General features: G+C 38.9%; 1 protein-coding gene across 1 annotated transcript in view; it reads left to right on the top strand.

Moving 5' to 3' along the window:
* LOC145432872 (tenascin-X-like) overlaps positions 1 to 17,092 on the top strand; it is an 81,443-nt gene that overhangs the window by 38,334 nt on the left and 26,017 nt on the right. Inside the window, exons 38-63 of the mRNA XM_080309695.1 lie at positions 265 to 338; positions 405 to 516; positions 705 to 782; positions 844 to 1,026; positions 1,349 to 1,426; positions 1,797 to 1,985; positions 2,752 to 3,015; positions 3,766 to 3,843; positions 4,024 to 4,206; positions 4,976 to 5,236; positions 5,690 to 5,767; positions 6,250 to 6,438; positions 8,167 to 8,244; positions 8,960 to 9,145; positions 9,922 to 9,999; positions 10,465 to 10,540; positions 10,603 to 10,712; positions 12,543 to 12,620; positions 13,317 to 13,393; positions 13,447 to 13,558; positions 13,958 to 14,218; positions 15,211 to 15,288; positions 15,344 to 15,417; positions 15,968 to 16,076; positions 16,328 to 16,600; positions 16,675 to 16,752. Coding sequence (XP_080165821.1) covers positions 265 to 338; positions 405 to 516; positions 705 to 782; positions 844 to 1,026; positions 1,349 to 1,426; positions 1,797 to 1,985; positions 2,752 to 3,015; positions 3,766 to 3,843; positions 4,024 to 4,206; positions 4,976 to 5,236; positions 5,690 to 5,767; positions 6,250 to 6,438; positions 8,167 to 8,244; positions 8,960 to 9,145; positions 9,922 to 9,999; positions 10,465 to 10,540; positions 10,603 to 10,712; positions 12,543 to 12,620; positions 13,317 to 13,393; positions 13,447 to 13,558; positions 13,958 to 14,218; positions 15,211 to 15,288; positions 15,344 to 15,417; positions 15,968 to 16,076; positions 16,328 to 16,600; positions 16,675 to 16,752 — 3,435 coding nt within the window. The remainder of the gene's footprint in view (positions 1 to 264; positions 339 to 404; positions 517 to 704; positions 783 to 843; positions 1,027 to 1,348; positions 1,427 to 1,796; positions 1,986 to 2,751; positions 3,016 to 3,765; positions 3,844 to 4,023; positions 4,207 to 4,975; positions 5,237 to 5,689; positions 5,768 to 6,249; positions 6,439 to 8,166; positions 8,245 to 8,959; positions 9,146 to 9,921; positions 10,000 to 10,464; positions 10,541 to 10,602; positions 10,713 to 12,542; positions 12,621 to 13,316; positions 13,394 to 13,446; positions 13,559 to 13,957; positions 14,219 to 15,210; positions 15,289 to 15,343; positions 15,418 to 15,967; positions 16,077 to 16,327; positions 16,601 to 16,674; positions 16,753 to 17,092) is intronic.

The following is a 17,092-nucleotide window of genomic DNA, read 5'->3' as shown; positions in this document are numbered from 1 at the left end:
AAAATTTCCTTATTTGATGAAATGATATGTTCATGCTGAAATGAGTATTTTCGGTTGACACTCGTCAGGGGTAATCGTCAATAACTAGTAGAGAATTGGAAAGATATACAATGTTGTTTGCAATTCACTACTAGTTGCTGACGATTACCCCTGACAAGTGTCAGCCGAAAATATTCGGGTCTATTTCGATATCAATTTTTTTCTTCATCTGCATATCGGAGTTTTTTTACCCCTAGAGTCTCATAAAATTGCCTTTCTTATCAGGTGCGGTCGCTTACGTGCTGGCTGTCCGTGACGAAAACGGAAAAGACCGAGACATGAGAACCACCGGGACAGTGGTGCGTGAATTGAAACTTTTTCCAAAATGATAGAAATGGAAAAAATCTAAAAAAAATTCGTTTCAGATGAGAATTGAAGATCTGTCGGCTGGAGTTTGGTACGAGTTCCGAGTGCGTTCGGTCGGAAGCAAGGGTCGCATCAATTTTGACGAGAGCAATGTTGTGAGGCAGCAGACAGGTGATTGTGACACGGCATATGGGGCAATTATTTTTTGACCTGAAAAATGAATGTTTTTCACCTATTTTTGTGACCTAACAATGAAAATTTTGGACTTGAAAATTCAAGCTTTTACAACTTTTACTTATGCAATTTAGATTAGACTAAGGAATGTGCAGATTCCGACCGATATTTTACACTGTTAACAGTACCCGCGTCACCAGGATCGTTAGAGGTGGAAGAGGTCACCACGTCGACAATTTCATTGCGCTGGGGAAAAGTTCACGGTGAGCTGACCACAAACTACTCTGTTTTTTCACATCTGTGATGAAATAAATCGTGTCGCAGGCGTGAAGCATTACCGTCTGTTTGTGGAAAATGACGACGATAGGCAAGTCGTTCACAATGTCACCAGAAACTTTTTCACGTTATCTCGACTAGGCGCCGGCCAAACATTCAGCATTCGTGTCCTGGCCGTCGCTACTAACGGCTTGCAAAGCCAAAAGAGCGCCGCGGCTACTGTAGCTACCGGTGAGTACACTTGCACAATTAGATGATTCTATTTGTGTAATTACACTAATTAGTGTGACATGTTGGTCATCTAAGTAGCTGTGATTCTAGTTATGATGCAATTCTGAAAAGATGGAACTTTTCTAGTTGTCCAACCTGGGTTTGGGTTTTGTGGTTTGAACTTTCTTGTATTTCCGTCTGATTGTAAGTTTTTTTTGCGAGTTCATTAATTCTATTTCGAATCTAATTTGTAAAAAACTGTTTAGCTATCATTCTAATTATACCGTGATTGAAAAAAGCAGGAAATATTCTAGTTGTTAACTGCTCTCTCATTTGCATGCAGTTCCCGAGTCCGCGACGGAGCTGGAAATCGTCGAAATCTCAACAACCAACGTCAAACTGAAATGGCAACCCGTCATCGGTGAGTTGCTACTCAAGTAGTTGCTACTTAAGTAGAAGTACAAGTAATTGTCTGAATTTCTATCATTTCGCTCATAAGGGTTGTCTGAAAAAACGATTTACAACGAATTTGGGTCAATTCGATTTCATGGGGTAGCCGGTAAAATTTGAAAATTTGAAAAACAATTCTATTGAAGAAATCCAAAAGTTTATTCTTATATAGCAATGCTGCTATTGGTTGGAATAGATCCAGAATTGGTGTGTAGCATTTTTTTAGGTAACCTAACAATTTTATCAAGTAGCCAGTAAAAATTGAATTTATTTTTTCTTGAACAGCACGATGGTTGCTAACCACCTCTGATTCGATTAAAATACATTATCTTTCATATCAGGTGCCGTGACTTACCTGTTGATTGTACGAGATCCCATTACCGGGACTATTGTAACGTCCATGGAGACCTTCCTGCCAGAACATATCGTGACGGGCTTGGAGCCGGGCAGGACATATTCGTTCTCAGTGGTTGGGAGGGGTAAAGACGGAAAACAGAGTCAAGAGAGCCCGCAGAAGAGAATACAAACCAGTGAGCACTCTATTCCTCATACTTTGTTATTAATATTAACTTAATTTATTAATATAATAATGTAACAATTTTAATAATATCATGGTATTAGTCACGATTGCCATACCGTCCATATTTCTAATATTTGACCTCATTATTGACTTGTGTGACGAAGTGATGGTTATCAATATACAAATTTACAGTTTTCTTGGGTAGACAACAAGTTTTTGGCCACCCTTCGTTTTTGGTTGCGGCTTTAAATAGGTCTGGCGTCAGTGATGACCTTACTTACCAAATTTTCAGATATGCTGCTATGCAACTTTTAAATGTCTCACTGTGTACTGTATAAACTGATTCTCATTGTTTTGTATGTTCTGACAGCCGCATACTTACCGCCACAGCTGACTTCGTCTGGCGTTGTTTTTATAATTGTATTGGTACTTCATGCTTTGTCGCATTGGTTATTATTTTAATCTCTCTTTCTATGTCGGTGCGTGATTGTGCCGTTAACTCTTACTATGAGGACTATGATGGCTCTTCAAGTTAATGAATTATACTGCATTGAATGTAGTGTTGAAAAAAATAGTTAAGTTATGTCCCAGTAACGGTATCAGTTGTACGTTGATGTGCCCATCCCCGTTTTCACTCATATAGTGGGTCATTAGCAAAAAAGTGGATGATATTAAATTATTTCAAATTTTTTTCGGCCCTCCAAGAAAGCCTCCTGGCTCTCAGTTTGAGAGCCCTGATACATGATTGCAAAACAACACAATCTTTGCCCTCGCAGCACCTCTTGCACCCACGGGTGTTCGAACAGCCGGGGTCACCACGTCGACAATCGGCGTACGTTGGGAGCCGGTGCCAGGAATGAAATCGTACCAGGTTATTATACAAGAAGAAGGTGATGAAAACCGTAGGACGGAAGACGTTCAAACGACGGAACACACGGTGTCAGGGTTGCGATCCGGCAGCTTGTATTCCATCTTTGTGGTGTCTGTCGGTGGGCGAGGACGAAAAAGCGAGTCGTCTGAAGTGATATCGGAAGCCACTTGTAAGTTCTTATGCTCAGCGTCATTTTCGTCATCGGTAAGGCCAGTGATATAGAATTCGGTCACAGATATCATTTGAATAGTATATTGATATTGAAATAATCCGAATATTTTTGGCTGGCACTTGTGAGGTGTAATCGTCAGCAACTAGTGAGAATTGCAAATAACTTTGTATATCAATAACCGTATCACAAATATACATTGAGCGTGGGTATTTGGAATCACCATTTTTGCATGGCAATTTGCTATTTTCATTTCTCTACCTTTCTAAGTCAATTTATGTTAACATTGTTTTAACAGAAAATGGCAGGACGAATACAAATTACCTATTTTATATATATATATAGCCTAAGACATAATACTAATTAGTAATTACCTTTTGCCATTATGCATCATGCTATCATGATCATTTTTAAATTTTGAGTTGCAATCCTTGTATTTACTGGTGAAAAGCTTATAGTAAATAAATTTGAAAATATCAATGTATTGTTCGCTGCATTATTCGAATTCTGCAGAACGAGTAAGTTATTTTAATGCTTGTTTCCGAAATGGTAAAGCTTTTTCATCTCAAACAAGAAATGGATGTGTATAGTGCAGTATTTGGTAACGTTTCCTATCGTATCGAAATCTGAATTTACGGCATTGTGCAACTGAAAAATATCGTTCTAGAGGAGAATAATGAGTGTGCTATACCCCATCACCCCAGATGCCCGATCTATTTTGTTTTCCTCACACTCACGTTTTCTCTGCAGACCCTTCGCCACCTGATGGAGTCACAATAGTTGATGTAACGTCATCGAGCATCGATCTCAAGTGGAATTCCGTCCGAGGTCAGTAAATTAGAGATGTCAAAAGTAGATTATCGATAAAAGTAACAATTATGTAGCAATAGCAGCTACCTGCCAACCAGAGTTGGAGAAATAGAATGATAGCTACTCAGTTTATTCGAAATTAAAAATTAGATTAAATTTTTCCAGTTGTCCAAATCTGATTTGAACTTTGCGTTGCAGGGGCGCTGAAGTACATTGTTGACGTTACCGGCGACGACGAAACAAACAAACAAATCACGGTCACCCAAGAAGGGGTCACGATACCGGGGCTGTCTTCTGGAATCTGGTACGAAATGAGAGTGGGGGCCGTCGGACCGATGCAAAGAGCGTCGCGTTTCAGCGAATCAGTTCGAGACCAAACAGGTTGGCGGCTTATAATAACTTGGCTGCAAATAACCCGATTTTTTTCAAATTTTACTGCCTGGTCGATAAAATTGGTAGGTTGGCTAAAAATAAAACGACGCACACCATTTGAATAATAGTGAAAAGTAAACCCATGAAATCCGGTCAGATTCACCTAAAAAACGATGCATAACAAATTTGACTCAATTCCAACCTATAGAAGAGAAGTAATTGGAGTGTAAAAGTTTGGATTTGAAAAAATAGTATATAGCCTACTAGGGGAAATTCCATCATTATTTTAAAATGTTGGATTTTTCAATAGAAAAATATTGTATTTCAAGAGGGAATTCTATCATTAATAATGTTGGATGTTGGATCAGAAAGAAATAGTGTTTGTGGCGGCAATACTGACATGAACAATGGTAAATAATGGATTTATAGAAATGGTATTTACTGTAGGCAATTACAATAATGATAATAATTATTAATGATAGAAATAATGTTTCTTTCGATTCCCAAATTTCCGATTATCTCACTTCTACGCGTTGGAATTGAGTCAAATTTGTTATGCAGCATTTTCAGACAACCTAGCAATTTTATAGGGTAGACAGTGAAATTTTAAAATATTTTTTTTGTATTTTCAGTCATAAATCTAAAATATTCTACGCTTATAACTACTATTTTACGGTTGGAATTGAATCAAATTTGGGGTTTATCGTTTTTTTGCAGTAAAATTTGATATAAAACCTTACCCTGCATTTTTGAAATCTAAAAACTATTTTGCCACCAGAGCCGGATGCCCCGTCCGACGTGGTCGTGACGAAAACCGGAACGACCTGGATATCGATCGAGTGGGGCCCAGGACAGGGGGTGAAGTTTTACGAGGTTCGAGTCACGAGTCAGGGAGGAAATATGCGGCAACTCGTTTCTGTGGCGACCGATTTCAGGATCGACGGCTTGACTCCGGGTTTGAGTCACGAAATCGATGTCCTGGGCGTCGGCACCAGTGGACGAAGGTCCAGTCCCAGCGAAACTCTGCGACATTACACAGGTATTGTGGTATAGTCTAACAGGGTTGGTGTGATTGAGCGATTGATCCAAATTTTACTTTTTCATGTCAATATTCCGACTCTGTATCCGATTCGGATCTAGGTCTAGAAGGTTTTTAATTATATTCAGTTCATCAATTGCTGTCCTTTACAGTTGCTAAAATCACAGTAAATCCGCGATATAAGAATTACTTTAATGGTGCAACAATTTCATAATGTTATTATTGTGGCCTCTTAAACCACCATCTTGATTCGAGCCATGGATACAATATAAATCAAGATCCTTGCCCCACCGTAGGAGTGTAAGCAAGGGTTCTCTTCCTTGATCCTAAATCTGAACATGTTCCAATATGAGCACTGTCTATGTGCACACTGCACAGTAATGTTAATGTTAGGCTCCTTATCGTGCACTCATCGAAAAATCGAGTATAAAGCTTTTTATTCCTCATTTCCAGTTCCAGCGGCAACGGAGGAAGTTGTCGTTGAGGAAGTGACGAGCACGAGCGTCACGTTACGTTGGTCACAGGTCACAGGTGAGTACATTGAATTTTTTATTATTCATATATTAGAAAATATATTGTTAATTTATCTCGTCAAATTTATGTTGTTAAATTTATCTATTCAATTTATGTGAAGGAGGGATGATCGAAAACAACTTTTTTCTTCAAATTTTACAGGCTATTGCAGCCATCCCGGATCGTCCATCCATGAAGTTTATATCTTGTGTATTTATCGCGCTGTATTCGCTGTTCTATTTGGTTCAATTCCCGGTTCTATAATTTATAATAATAATGGAACAATTTCCCACTGTAAATACTATTTTTTTCGAATCATATATGTTGCCAGTAAAATTTGGAATTTTTCAAAATTTCTTACATACATTAAAATTTTTTCAACTCAATTTTGCTTTTATTGGTTGAAAATGAACAGAATTGGGTGTGCAGCGTTTTTTTGAGTACTGAAGATATTTTTGAATAACTCTTATGTATAATATTTATTGAAAAATCTGTTTCAGGGGCGTCAACATTCACGATCGTAATCCGTTCGTCATCGGAGGATGACGTGATGAGGAGTATCGTCACTGGAGACACGGAATACAAAGTGGAGGGGCTGCTCCCAGGAGGGGTGTACGCATTCTCTGTCAGATCGAAGGGGGTCGGGGGCAAACCCAGCAAGGAAAGCCCCAGAATTCAAGTTCAAACCGGTACGTTCTCGATCAGTTGAATATGGATAACGATGATTGCTTTATAATTGATTCTGGTTAGTCGTGTTTAGGTAGTTAGTTGCGAATTCTTATTAGTAGCTCATTCTTGATTTAGGGTGGAGCCCAATTCTTCTCCTCAACTAAGTACTGCTTAAATGCGAATCTCCACTCAACTAAAAATCGATTGGTACTCAGCGTTGAGTGCGCGCCAATTCTCTCTACTCAGTTAAGTATCGATTTCCAGACGTCGTTTTCCAAGATAGCGTTGCCAGATTTTTTTCGCCTTCGACCGGACACGCGTGAACGATTTTGTCATGACAACACGACGCTGTCGTCATTATTTCGTCACTGACGTAAAAACTAGACGCACTTCTCACTGATATATCTAAATGCAATGAATAGCCTCAGCTGATCCACACTCTTTGAAGATGACCCAATAGAAATATATAAATCCTTGAAGATACCCGGAACGTTCCTATCCCCCACAGAAGTATATTTGCAAGACGCTACAACCCCATTCGAAATATATAAAGATAAGTTTCACAGCAGGCGAACACGTAAGTGCAGGCCTGAAATAACAAAAGAATGCATCTATATCGTGAAAATAAATTGAAAAATTAACATATTTCCAGGATTTCTTTCCAATTGAAGCTCCTCTTTGAACCATTCACTTTGCCCCTCTACCATTCAATTTCCCGATATAGCTAGACCCACCCGACATTTTCTCCCTTAAATATCCAGTATCTCCTATTTCCAATATCTTATTGCTGCTATCGTCTAAACTGGCTTGAAGGTATAGCGACTTAATTCATCCTAACCCTGATAGTACCTGGAACTCTATCTGCTGAGGGTCTTTTCAAGATGTTTCATCTATTTAATTGTGGAAAGAGCATGCGTAATAATAATAATCGTTAAGCTATATTATTCATCTGAACAAGTCACACACAATGTACAATGCGATAAGACACAATGCGATGTAATGAACAGATAGGAGGATATCGAACGACACGCAGTTGCGATCTTTTTTTATACTGACATCCACCTCGGCCTAGAGTGCCCGATGTCACAGTACTTTTCGATGTTGATCTTTTTGAAGCCACGTCCCTTTCTAGTTCTTTCCATTCCTTGTGAGTGCTTTCTCTTTGTCGGGTCTTTTTTGTCGCCGTAAGAACGACGACGGCGGGGGGGATGCTAGCGCATTGAGACTGCAAAAGTTACCGTTCCGGTATACCGGGATGCCGTACGACAAGAAGTCGAAAGGGTACAAGATGATTACAAATATAATTATAAACACAACATCCGTCCAAGCGCCACTGATTTCATTCGCTCAGCAGAACCTCACATCACGAAATAGTGTACCTATATCAGCTATATACGACAGTACCGGTACTACGGTATTTGGCGGGTGTTGCCTGCAGTTGGCTGCTCGACCGTGAAAATTGACACTTAAGTCTGGTGGTGCGCTGACTTAGATTTGAGTGCCGATCTGGACGCATTTGAGTGTGAGTATACTTTTTGGCGTGAGTTGAGTAACGAAATCGTTGCTGAGTAGAGAATCGCTACTCAGCAGAGAAATTGGGCTCCACCCTTAGTTCTAGTTGCGAGTTTTGAAAAGTGAGTGGTTCTAGTTCTAATTCTAGTTGTGAGTTTTGAATAACCAATAGTTTGCGCAAGTCTGATTTACATGTACTGACAAATAAAGATCCTCTCTCTCTCTCTGTTCCACAGTTCCGCTGCCCCCGTCTGATATCACTGTGGGTTCCGTCGCCATGTCGCAGATTCAGATCTCTTGGAAAGAATCAAACGGTGAGTTTTGAACAAGACTTGAACAACTAGATCATTCTATTTATATAGAACAAAACTGTGTAGCTATCATTCTAATTCTTATCTAATTTGAACAAAACTGTGTAGCTGTCATTCTAACTAATTCTAATCTAATTTGAAAAAACTGTGTGGCTAACATTCTAATTGTAGTCTAATTTGGAGAAACTGTGTAGCTATCATTCTAATTCCTATCTAATTTGAACAAAACTGTGTAGCTGTCATTCTCACTAATTCTAATCTAATTTGAAAAAACTGTGTGGCTAACATTCTAATTGTAGTCTAATTTGGAGAAACTGTGTAGCTATCATTCTAATTCTTATCTAATTTGAACAAAACTGTGTAGCTGTCATTCTAACAAATTCTAATCTAATGTGAAAAAACTGTGTGGCTAACATTCTAATTGTAGTCTAATTTGGAGAAACTGTGTAGCTATCATTCTAATTCTGATCTAATTTGAACAAAACTGTGTAGCTGTCATTCTAACTAATTCTAATCTAATTTGAAAAAACTGTGTGGCTAACATTCTAATTGTAGTCTAATTTGGAAAAACTGTAGCTATCATTCTAATTGTAATATAATTTGAAAAAACTGTGTAGCTATCGCTCTTATTATAATCTAATTTGGAATAGCGTCTAGTTGCCCAAGAGTGGTTGTGAGCGAGTTTGAATTTTTAGCGAAACAAAATTTCTCGAACCAGGTGCCGCGTTTTATCGAGTCCATACCGAAGACGAGTCAGGAAAATTATTGCGATCGGACGACGTCGAGGCGACTCAACATTCCGTCGACCGACTCAAAGCAGGGACTACGTATCGCCTGTATGTTTCGGCCGTGGGCAGAAGTGGCAGGGAGAGTGCGAGGGCCGGTCCGGTCATCCAAATAACCAGTGAGTCGTATTGTTGCATTCTATATCATATATAGTTTAATGTAGATTGATTTTTCTTGCATTGTAGTTTACTGTTTTATAAAATTTGCTTTTGTCATACAAAACGCTGTATGTTATGGTTGTTCAAAGGGATTCGCTGATTAAATTGTTAGGCTTGACTAAAAGAAAACTTGCACACCAAATTTGGCTCAATTTTAACTGGTATATGTCAAGCTGGTTCAATATTTTGAATTTATCATAAAAAAATTGAAAACAATTTTTTTTCAGTGTTTTACTGTGAACCACGGAAATTGTTTTGATGTCTAAAAGAACGATGCTTAACAATTTCTGCTCATTTCCATCCGGTAGAAGTTGTGCAGTTGTAAATTTTGGATTTGTTAAAATAGCATTAACGGTGGGTAATCCCTGAATAATTATTGAAACTGAAATAACTTTGAATTGCGTGGAATTTGTTTGCATCGTTTTTGTAGACAACGCAACAATTTCATGAGGTTGTCAGTATAATTGGAAATTTTTTAAATTTTTTTTAATGATAAATTCAAAATAATGAAACTCCAGTACTTTACGAGTTGGAATTCACCCAAATTTGGTGTACAACGTTTATTTTTATGCAACGTAACGATGTAATCAGTGAATCCTCGGAATCCGCAAATAAAGTTATCTTTGAGCAACCCTACTGTATAATATATTCATCAAATTCTTATTAAATATAATCTGAATTGATTTCTTTTATTTCGGTTGTGATTTGTAATCAAACGTCGTCGATTTGTTTCCAGAACCTCAAGGACCAAGCAATCTGTTGGTTGAAAATATCAGAACAAATTCGATCTCTCTTTCATGGCTTCCTACCGAAGGTTTGCTCTTTTTCTAATTATATTTCGGGCAAAATCAAGTATCTGAGTGATTCGATTGCGACTCAAGGATTTAAGTAGCACATATTATAATGTAGACTTCTGAAAATTTCGAAATTTTCTTCAAAGATATTTTTTTGGTAATAATGACTTGAGACTTTCAAAGATGTCTCTTTTTTGCGGCACAGTTGCTTGGCATCCAAAATAATTCTGGATCTACCCGGGATTTGAGACTCCAATGGTGGAGTATTGAAAAGTATTCATATGTTACTCCAGGTGTGAAGACGGAATATTTTCTTACTCCGTACTCGACTCCAAATGATAGAGTACTCGAATCGTTGTGCCTAGTGCTACTGCGTGATTCGAGTCATTCCAACTGATACCCGACTCGAATTTGAGTATTCGAATCATTGTTTTCAGCCCAAATTTCATAATGCTAGCCAATTATCGAGTTTTATATTCCGACAGGGTCTACCGGTTACAAAGTCCTGGTCGTAAAATCTGGTTCTGAAGAAAGCATCGTATTTGACTCGATCGTTCCAAGGTAAATACGCTTGATTTTCAGAAACTCAGATTAACTTGTGACATATTTTTTGTCTGTTTCAGCTTCATGGTAGAAAACTTGGACTCTGGTTGGGAATATTCGATGTCGGTCGTCTCTGTAGGCTCTGATGGTCAGGAAAGCGCTCCGAGCGCCTCAGTGACATCACAAACATGTGAGTCTCGTTAAAATGCAGCCTTGTACAAGCTACCAATTCATTTCTTTCATGAAAAACTTACTACTGATTTTTGTGTAGTTCTAGTTGTAGTTCTATTTGCAGATTTTGAAAATTGAGCAGTTCTAGTTCTAGCTCTAGTTGCGCAGTAAAAAAATAGTTTGCAGAACAACTAAAAAACACGCGTTGTCGTTTGATGTGAATCATGATAACGTTGTTCTATTGTGTAATGTTCCGCAGCCATTGCTAGTTCAGAGTCATCAGTACTAACAGTGGGGTAGCCAGGGGTGGGTTTTGGGTGTCGAAACCTTCTCCATTTCAAACTCAAAACGCGCCGTTTTGAAACCCCAATTCTATCTCCAACATTTCTGACGTCAGTTGCTATAATGAGTAATTGGTATTATCTAGAGCCCGACCGATTATCGGCTCGCCGATAATATCGAGTCGATATCACGCTTGGAGAGAAATATCGGTATCGGCCATTGAAGGTAAAAAAATATCGGCCATTTTCGTGACGTCACAACATGGTGGAAGGGAGTCAAGAGAAGTCGATAGAAGACGTGAGGACGGTAAATTATAAAAATAAATTGCCAAGCTGCATGTAGTGCATACTGCATACCGGCAGTAGGCGTGCCTATCCAAAAATATTATAGATAACTAACCACCGTTACGCCCCACTGACTTCGTGGGAATCCCCCTGCAGTAATCGATCACCAAAGACAGGTAGCAGCTGGAAGGATAGTTGTCTGCGGAAGATTTCAATCAGTAAGAGAAATGAGAACTTCAATCATGCTGGACTGACCCTTGTGATGATAGAGAAAAGCGTCGCGTCGAAACATTTCTCTGAAGATAGTGCTATTGGTTCGGTACCAACAGAGCTAATTATACCAGTAATGCATGGAGTCGTCAGACTGAGGCCTGCGGGACACCATGATAGGAAATATGCGAGCATAGAGGACAAGAAAATCAAGCAAACGTGGAGTAAAGCCAATAATTGATATGAAAATTTTTGATTCCATGATGACATTGGCCAATTCTGACAAAAGAGCGTAAAATATTGATCAATTGATTGTTGAAATGCTGGTCATGGACGGTCAAGGCCCAAGGGGGATGGGTGGAGCAGTTGCAGACGTGGACAATTTCAGTTGTTTTGCACATTCTCTTCAGCTATTTGTTAATGATGTGCTGAAGGCTCCAGGTGCACTGCCAGAAGAATATCAATATTAATATCAATATTTGGTGAAACCATTGAAGGAAAGATCCCCTGCAAGGGAGCGGTGGTACCAAAATGAAGAAAGATTTCCAATTCTTGCTGTGCCACTAACTATGGTACCAAGTGAAACTGTGAAACTGTGTTTAGTACTATATACATCATTTATGGAAGACCACAGAAGTTCACTCCTTGGAGAAAGGGTCGAGAAATTGTGCTTCGTGAACTGTAATCTGCAACTGCTGCATTGGTGCTTTTGATATATTTTTATAGCCCCTAGATCATTTGTTTCATGTTCAAGCATATCAATGGCTGTAAAGTTGTTGAAATAAATGCTCTGAGGTGTTAAATATGGGCCTTGAGCTAGATTCCATATCTTTTGAATATCGGCTGAATATATCGGTCTTATCGGTATCGGCTCAGAAATCCAATATCGGTCGGGCTCTAGTATTATCAGTTCTTAGTTGCTTCGGAACTGAATCTTGTTTTATTAGATAGTTTAGGATTTTGAAGGATCGTTAGTTCTAGTTCTAATTCGTGTTGTGTATTTCTAAAATTGTTTGTACAAGTCTGTTGAGATTGCATTCAATCTTTTTTTGATCATAACTACTTTTTTCAAGTGCCGTCCGTACCACGTAACCTGGAGGCTGTCACCGTCACGGAAACCACGATTACCGTGACTTGGGAGCCCGCAAATGGTGAGTTGTTGCTCCCGCTACGACCTCGGCAGAATTACATCTCGAGTTATCAAATCCTATCCGAGCATTCATTGTAATGGTTTTATTCAAGGAGCAAGAGATAATTTTATTCGAGCACTGAATTTTACACATCTTCCCTCTAATGGTAATATTATCAAGAAGAAGTTTCAATGTTTTTTTTTCCAATGTGGAAGCCTGAAAATTTTTATTGATTGTATCACTGCATCTAAAACTCAAAGCCGCGTATGTTAGTGAAAATAACATTTCTGCGATGGTGCGATGAAATAGATTTAGTTGAAAATGATCAAATGATGTTTAATGTATTGTAGAACTAGCTTTTATAATTTGTGATATCCTCATTTTTCGTGAAATGGAAAATGTCCTTCGAGGACACCCAAATGTTGTCCTTTTCTGCAATTCGTCCTCCTATATAGCTTTTACATCCAGGCGATTGTACAGGCAGAACTGAAAAAGGCCATAAATTACACGAAAAGTGAATTTCGACGTCAGGAAATGCATGACTGACTAAAACATATGCTTAGAGCGGGCGTCCATTTTTATTTTTTGTCAAAACAACCGTATTTCCAGTCAAAATTTTTCATCACTCGAATTCTAGTCAGATCTCATTGATTGGCGATTTGAACAAAGTGTCCTCAAAATATGGTAACCCTATATTTACGACACATTTTTTTACAGGTGCCGCTGGATATTTTGTTACCGTCGCAGATTTGACTATCGACGAAGAAGCCGTCTTTGAAACGACGCTGAACCGGGTATTTTTTTCGTGACGTCATCTAAGAGAAAAAGCTAAACGGTTGCTTTTCAGCTAACGCTCTCGGAATTGCCGCCCGGCACGGAATTCGAATTCAAAGTGCAATCGGTCGGACAAAACGGAAAATTAAATACGCAGTTTTCTGATCCGCTCGTACTGCAAACGGGTGGGTTTAAGAAAAGAATTTCACATTCAAGACTACATCCGTTGCACTTTATCTGTTGATACACAATGTTGTTTTCAATTCTCTACTAGTTGCCGCTCATTACGTCTGAGGAGTGTCAGCCGAAATTATTCAGGTCCATTTCAATATCAATATATTGTTTGATTTTACATTGAAATAGCGATTCAAATAAATTCCGATATGGAAAAATGTGGCGTAACGGTGACATTTTAAGATAAGCTCTATGCGAAGTCAGATGTACCGGTACCTATGCGTTTGTCATAATGGATAAGAAGCAAAATTATACAATACAAATACAAGCAAATTATGAAGCATCAACTCCTATTTGTTTCAATTAATGAACATGATAAACATGATAATTAAGTTTTGATTTGTATTCAGTATCCTCCGCTGTGCTCGGGCTGGTTATCATATCAACGGAATCCCAATCAGTGACGTTGTCTTGGAACGCGTCGGCCGGCTCCGTTCGTTACTCGGTTGCAGTTCGAACCAACAACTTGCTCGTACAAACGCTGGAGACCTCTCAAACGCAGATTATTGTAGAGAACCTCACGCCTGGAAAGCAATATTCGTTTTCTGTTGTCGGGATCGCAGCTAACGGCGCCAGAAGTGAAGAGAGCGACCCTATTGTCGCTACCACAGGTAAGATTTGTTGGACAAAATTGTCAGTGTTTTAGGGTTGTGCGAAAAGAAAAAGAAACTTCTCTAATTTTATTAGCTGTTTGGTAAAATGGTCAGCCTGCCCAAAAAAACTTTGTACCTTGAACTTGACTCATTTCCAAGCGAGCGAAGCTAGTAGAGGAAGAAAGTTTAGAGTCATTCTATAGAAGAAAATTTTTTTTTTCCAAATTTTACTGCCTACCCCATGAAATTGTTCCGTTGTCTAAAAACATAACGATGCATAACAAAATTTGGTTCAATTACAACCCGTGGAAGTTATTGCAGTAAAAATTTTTGGATTTGATAGAATTGTGATAGAGTTTACCACAACCTACAATTTTCGAAGCCTATAACTTCATCTCAATGGGTGGGAATTGGTCAAGATTGGATTCCTCGGAGAATATCCAGGAATACCTGAAATTGTGGTACACCTAATTTTGAATAACCGCCGCACGTCAGTTTGTGACCATGCCCACATGCTTTTTATTTGCTCCCAGAAGATTACAGCAATATTAATAACAAGATTGCTGGCATTCATTGACCACCAAAACCAGCCCTCTATGAGATATTGAACAGAAAACAGTAAGTGAATAATATTTTCATGTTGAAATGAACCGAATATTTTCGGCTGACACTCGTCAGGGGTAATCGTCAGCAACTAGTAGAGAATTGGAAATAACATTGGACAACAACAATCGTATCACAAAACCTGATGTCACCGGCATGAAATTTGTGATATTTTATGATACGATCGTTGATATACAATGTTATTTCCAATTAATTGATGGCAATTACCCCTGACTTGCGTGAGGCGAAAATATTCAACTTTTTTTTCAATATGAAAGTACTATTCAATTGCATGTTGCAGTCCTGTACCTCCAAGAAGCTCTAGAAATCAGTCACATTTGGAATGGCCCAGTGGTTGGGAAGCATTGATCTGTCTTTGTGTCTAATTGTTTGCATTCCCCATTTAGGCATCGCAACGCCCCAGAAACCTGAAGTCATTTCCGTAAACAACTCAACTGTGACGTTGTCGTGGAAACGAGTGTCTGGTAAATCGCAAGTTTTGTCTTCTTTGAGCCCGAATTTATTTCTTTTCCTGTTCAGGTGCCAGAGAATACGTCGTCTCTGTGATTGCCCTGGATGACGACATCGACACTTTCAGAACGGACGAGGAAACGGTGAATGAGTCATTTGAAACGAAACTCTTTTCATTTTTTGCAAATACAATATCAATTTGAACCAAGACTATTCAGTTTTTTTTGCATGAAATAATAAGTTTTCGTCGTATCATCACGAAATCGATTTGAACTGAAACTGTTTTTTCTTTTTTTGCATGAAACAACGAGTTTTCATTGTTTCCTCGCGATATCGTTTTGAACCGAAACTCTTTTCCGTTTTTATTGCAAGAAAAAAGAAGTTCTCGTATTTTCCTTGTTTTTGACTGAAACTCTTTTTTCAGTATTTTGCAAGAAATAGTGAGATTTCGAAGTTTCAGTGCGGTAGCGTTATGAACCAAAGTCTTGATTTTTTTACAAGAAATAACGAGTTTTTCGCCACGATATCGATTTCAACCTGAACTCTCTTCAGTTTTTGTTGCAAAATTAATGAGTTTTCGTATTTTCGTCGCAATACTGTTTTGAACGATAACTCTTTTCAGTTTTTTAGGCAAAAAATTATTTTTCGTATTTTCATCGCCTTATCATATTAAACCAAAATTCATTTTTCCAGTTTGTCGCGAGAAATCTACGAGCCGGGACTTCGTATTCGTTCCGCGTTTCCGCAATCGGAACCAGCGGAGACAGAAGCGACCAAAGTCAAGCCATCAACGTTGATACCAGTGGGTTTCCTTTGACTAGTGATTCATGCGGTGATTCGTATAGTTTTTCTAATCTAGCCGTCGTGCTCGTGAGCTTGCGGCATCCTATTCTAGACGGCATTGTTGCGTCGTCTGAATATTTTTTGTAAATATTTTGTTCTGTAAGTGTGCCTTGAGCATTTTATAATTTTGCTAGTGTGCCACTCGCTCGAAACTATTGGCTTTTACACATGACTTGATGGATTTTAAAATAATAAATCTCTGCGTTTTAGTTCCTGCCAGACCAACGATCAGGGAGGTTGGAGAGGTGGGGCCAAATTCGATGCGAATCTCGTGGTTGCTGGTGAGGGGGGCAGTCAGTTACGTGGTCACCGCAAATTGGACCCCTCTTGGGACCAAAACGGAACGCAATGTCCGCGAAACCACGACCGAGCCGTTCCTTGTGATGACATTACCGGAAACCGGCACTAGCTATGAAATTACGGTCAGCGCAGAAGGGAGAAGCGGACTCAGCATCTCGAGTGATGTAGTGATTGAAAATACGCGTGGGTTACCTTTTACAGCAAACTTATGACCCTTTAGAGTTTTTGAAATCATCATATTTTTGGTTTTTTCAAAGTGCCTGCGTCTCCAACGGCAGTTCGTGAAAGAGACGTCACTTCGAATAGTATTTCTATCTTTTGGCAACCGGCGGAAGGTGAGTTTGCTAGCGGTAGTAATCAGTCCAAACATGTGTTTCTAATCCAAATTTTAACCGTTTGTACCAGATTTGTACAAACTTCTGGATTTTTTGAAATGCACCGCTAGAACTAGAACTAGTCACTTTTCAAAACTCGCAACTAGAACTACATCTAAGGACCTATAACAGTCCGCAACTATCTGAATAAAAAAACAACTGAGCAGATTCCTAAGCAGATCATTAATTTTTGTTTTGTCAGAATCAGGGCGTCAACCCCCAAAACCTACCCCTAACCAATGTTAGTAGCGATAACTGTTAGCTAGCAATGGCTGCATGAACATCACGCCAAAACACAACA

The sequence above is a fragment of the Botryllus schlosseri genome, chromosome 2 (genome assembly GCF_051294905.1).
Source record: "Botryllus schlosseri isolate E-star chromosome 2, Bs_hap1, whole genome shotgun sequence".
In the NCBI taxonomy this organism is placed as follows: Eukaryota; Metazoa; Chordata; class Ascidiacea; order Stolidobranchia; family Styelidae; genus Botryllus; species Botryllus schlosseri.
Note: the sequence above shows the minus strand (reverse complement) of the source record. Positions and strands in the feature narration are given on the sequence as shown.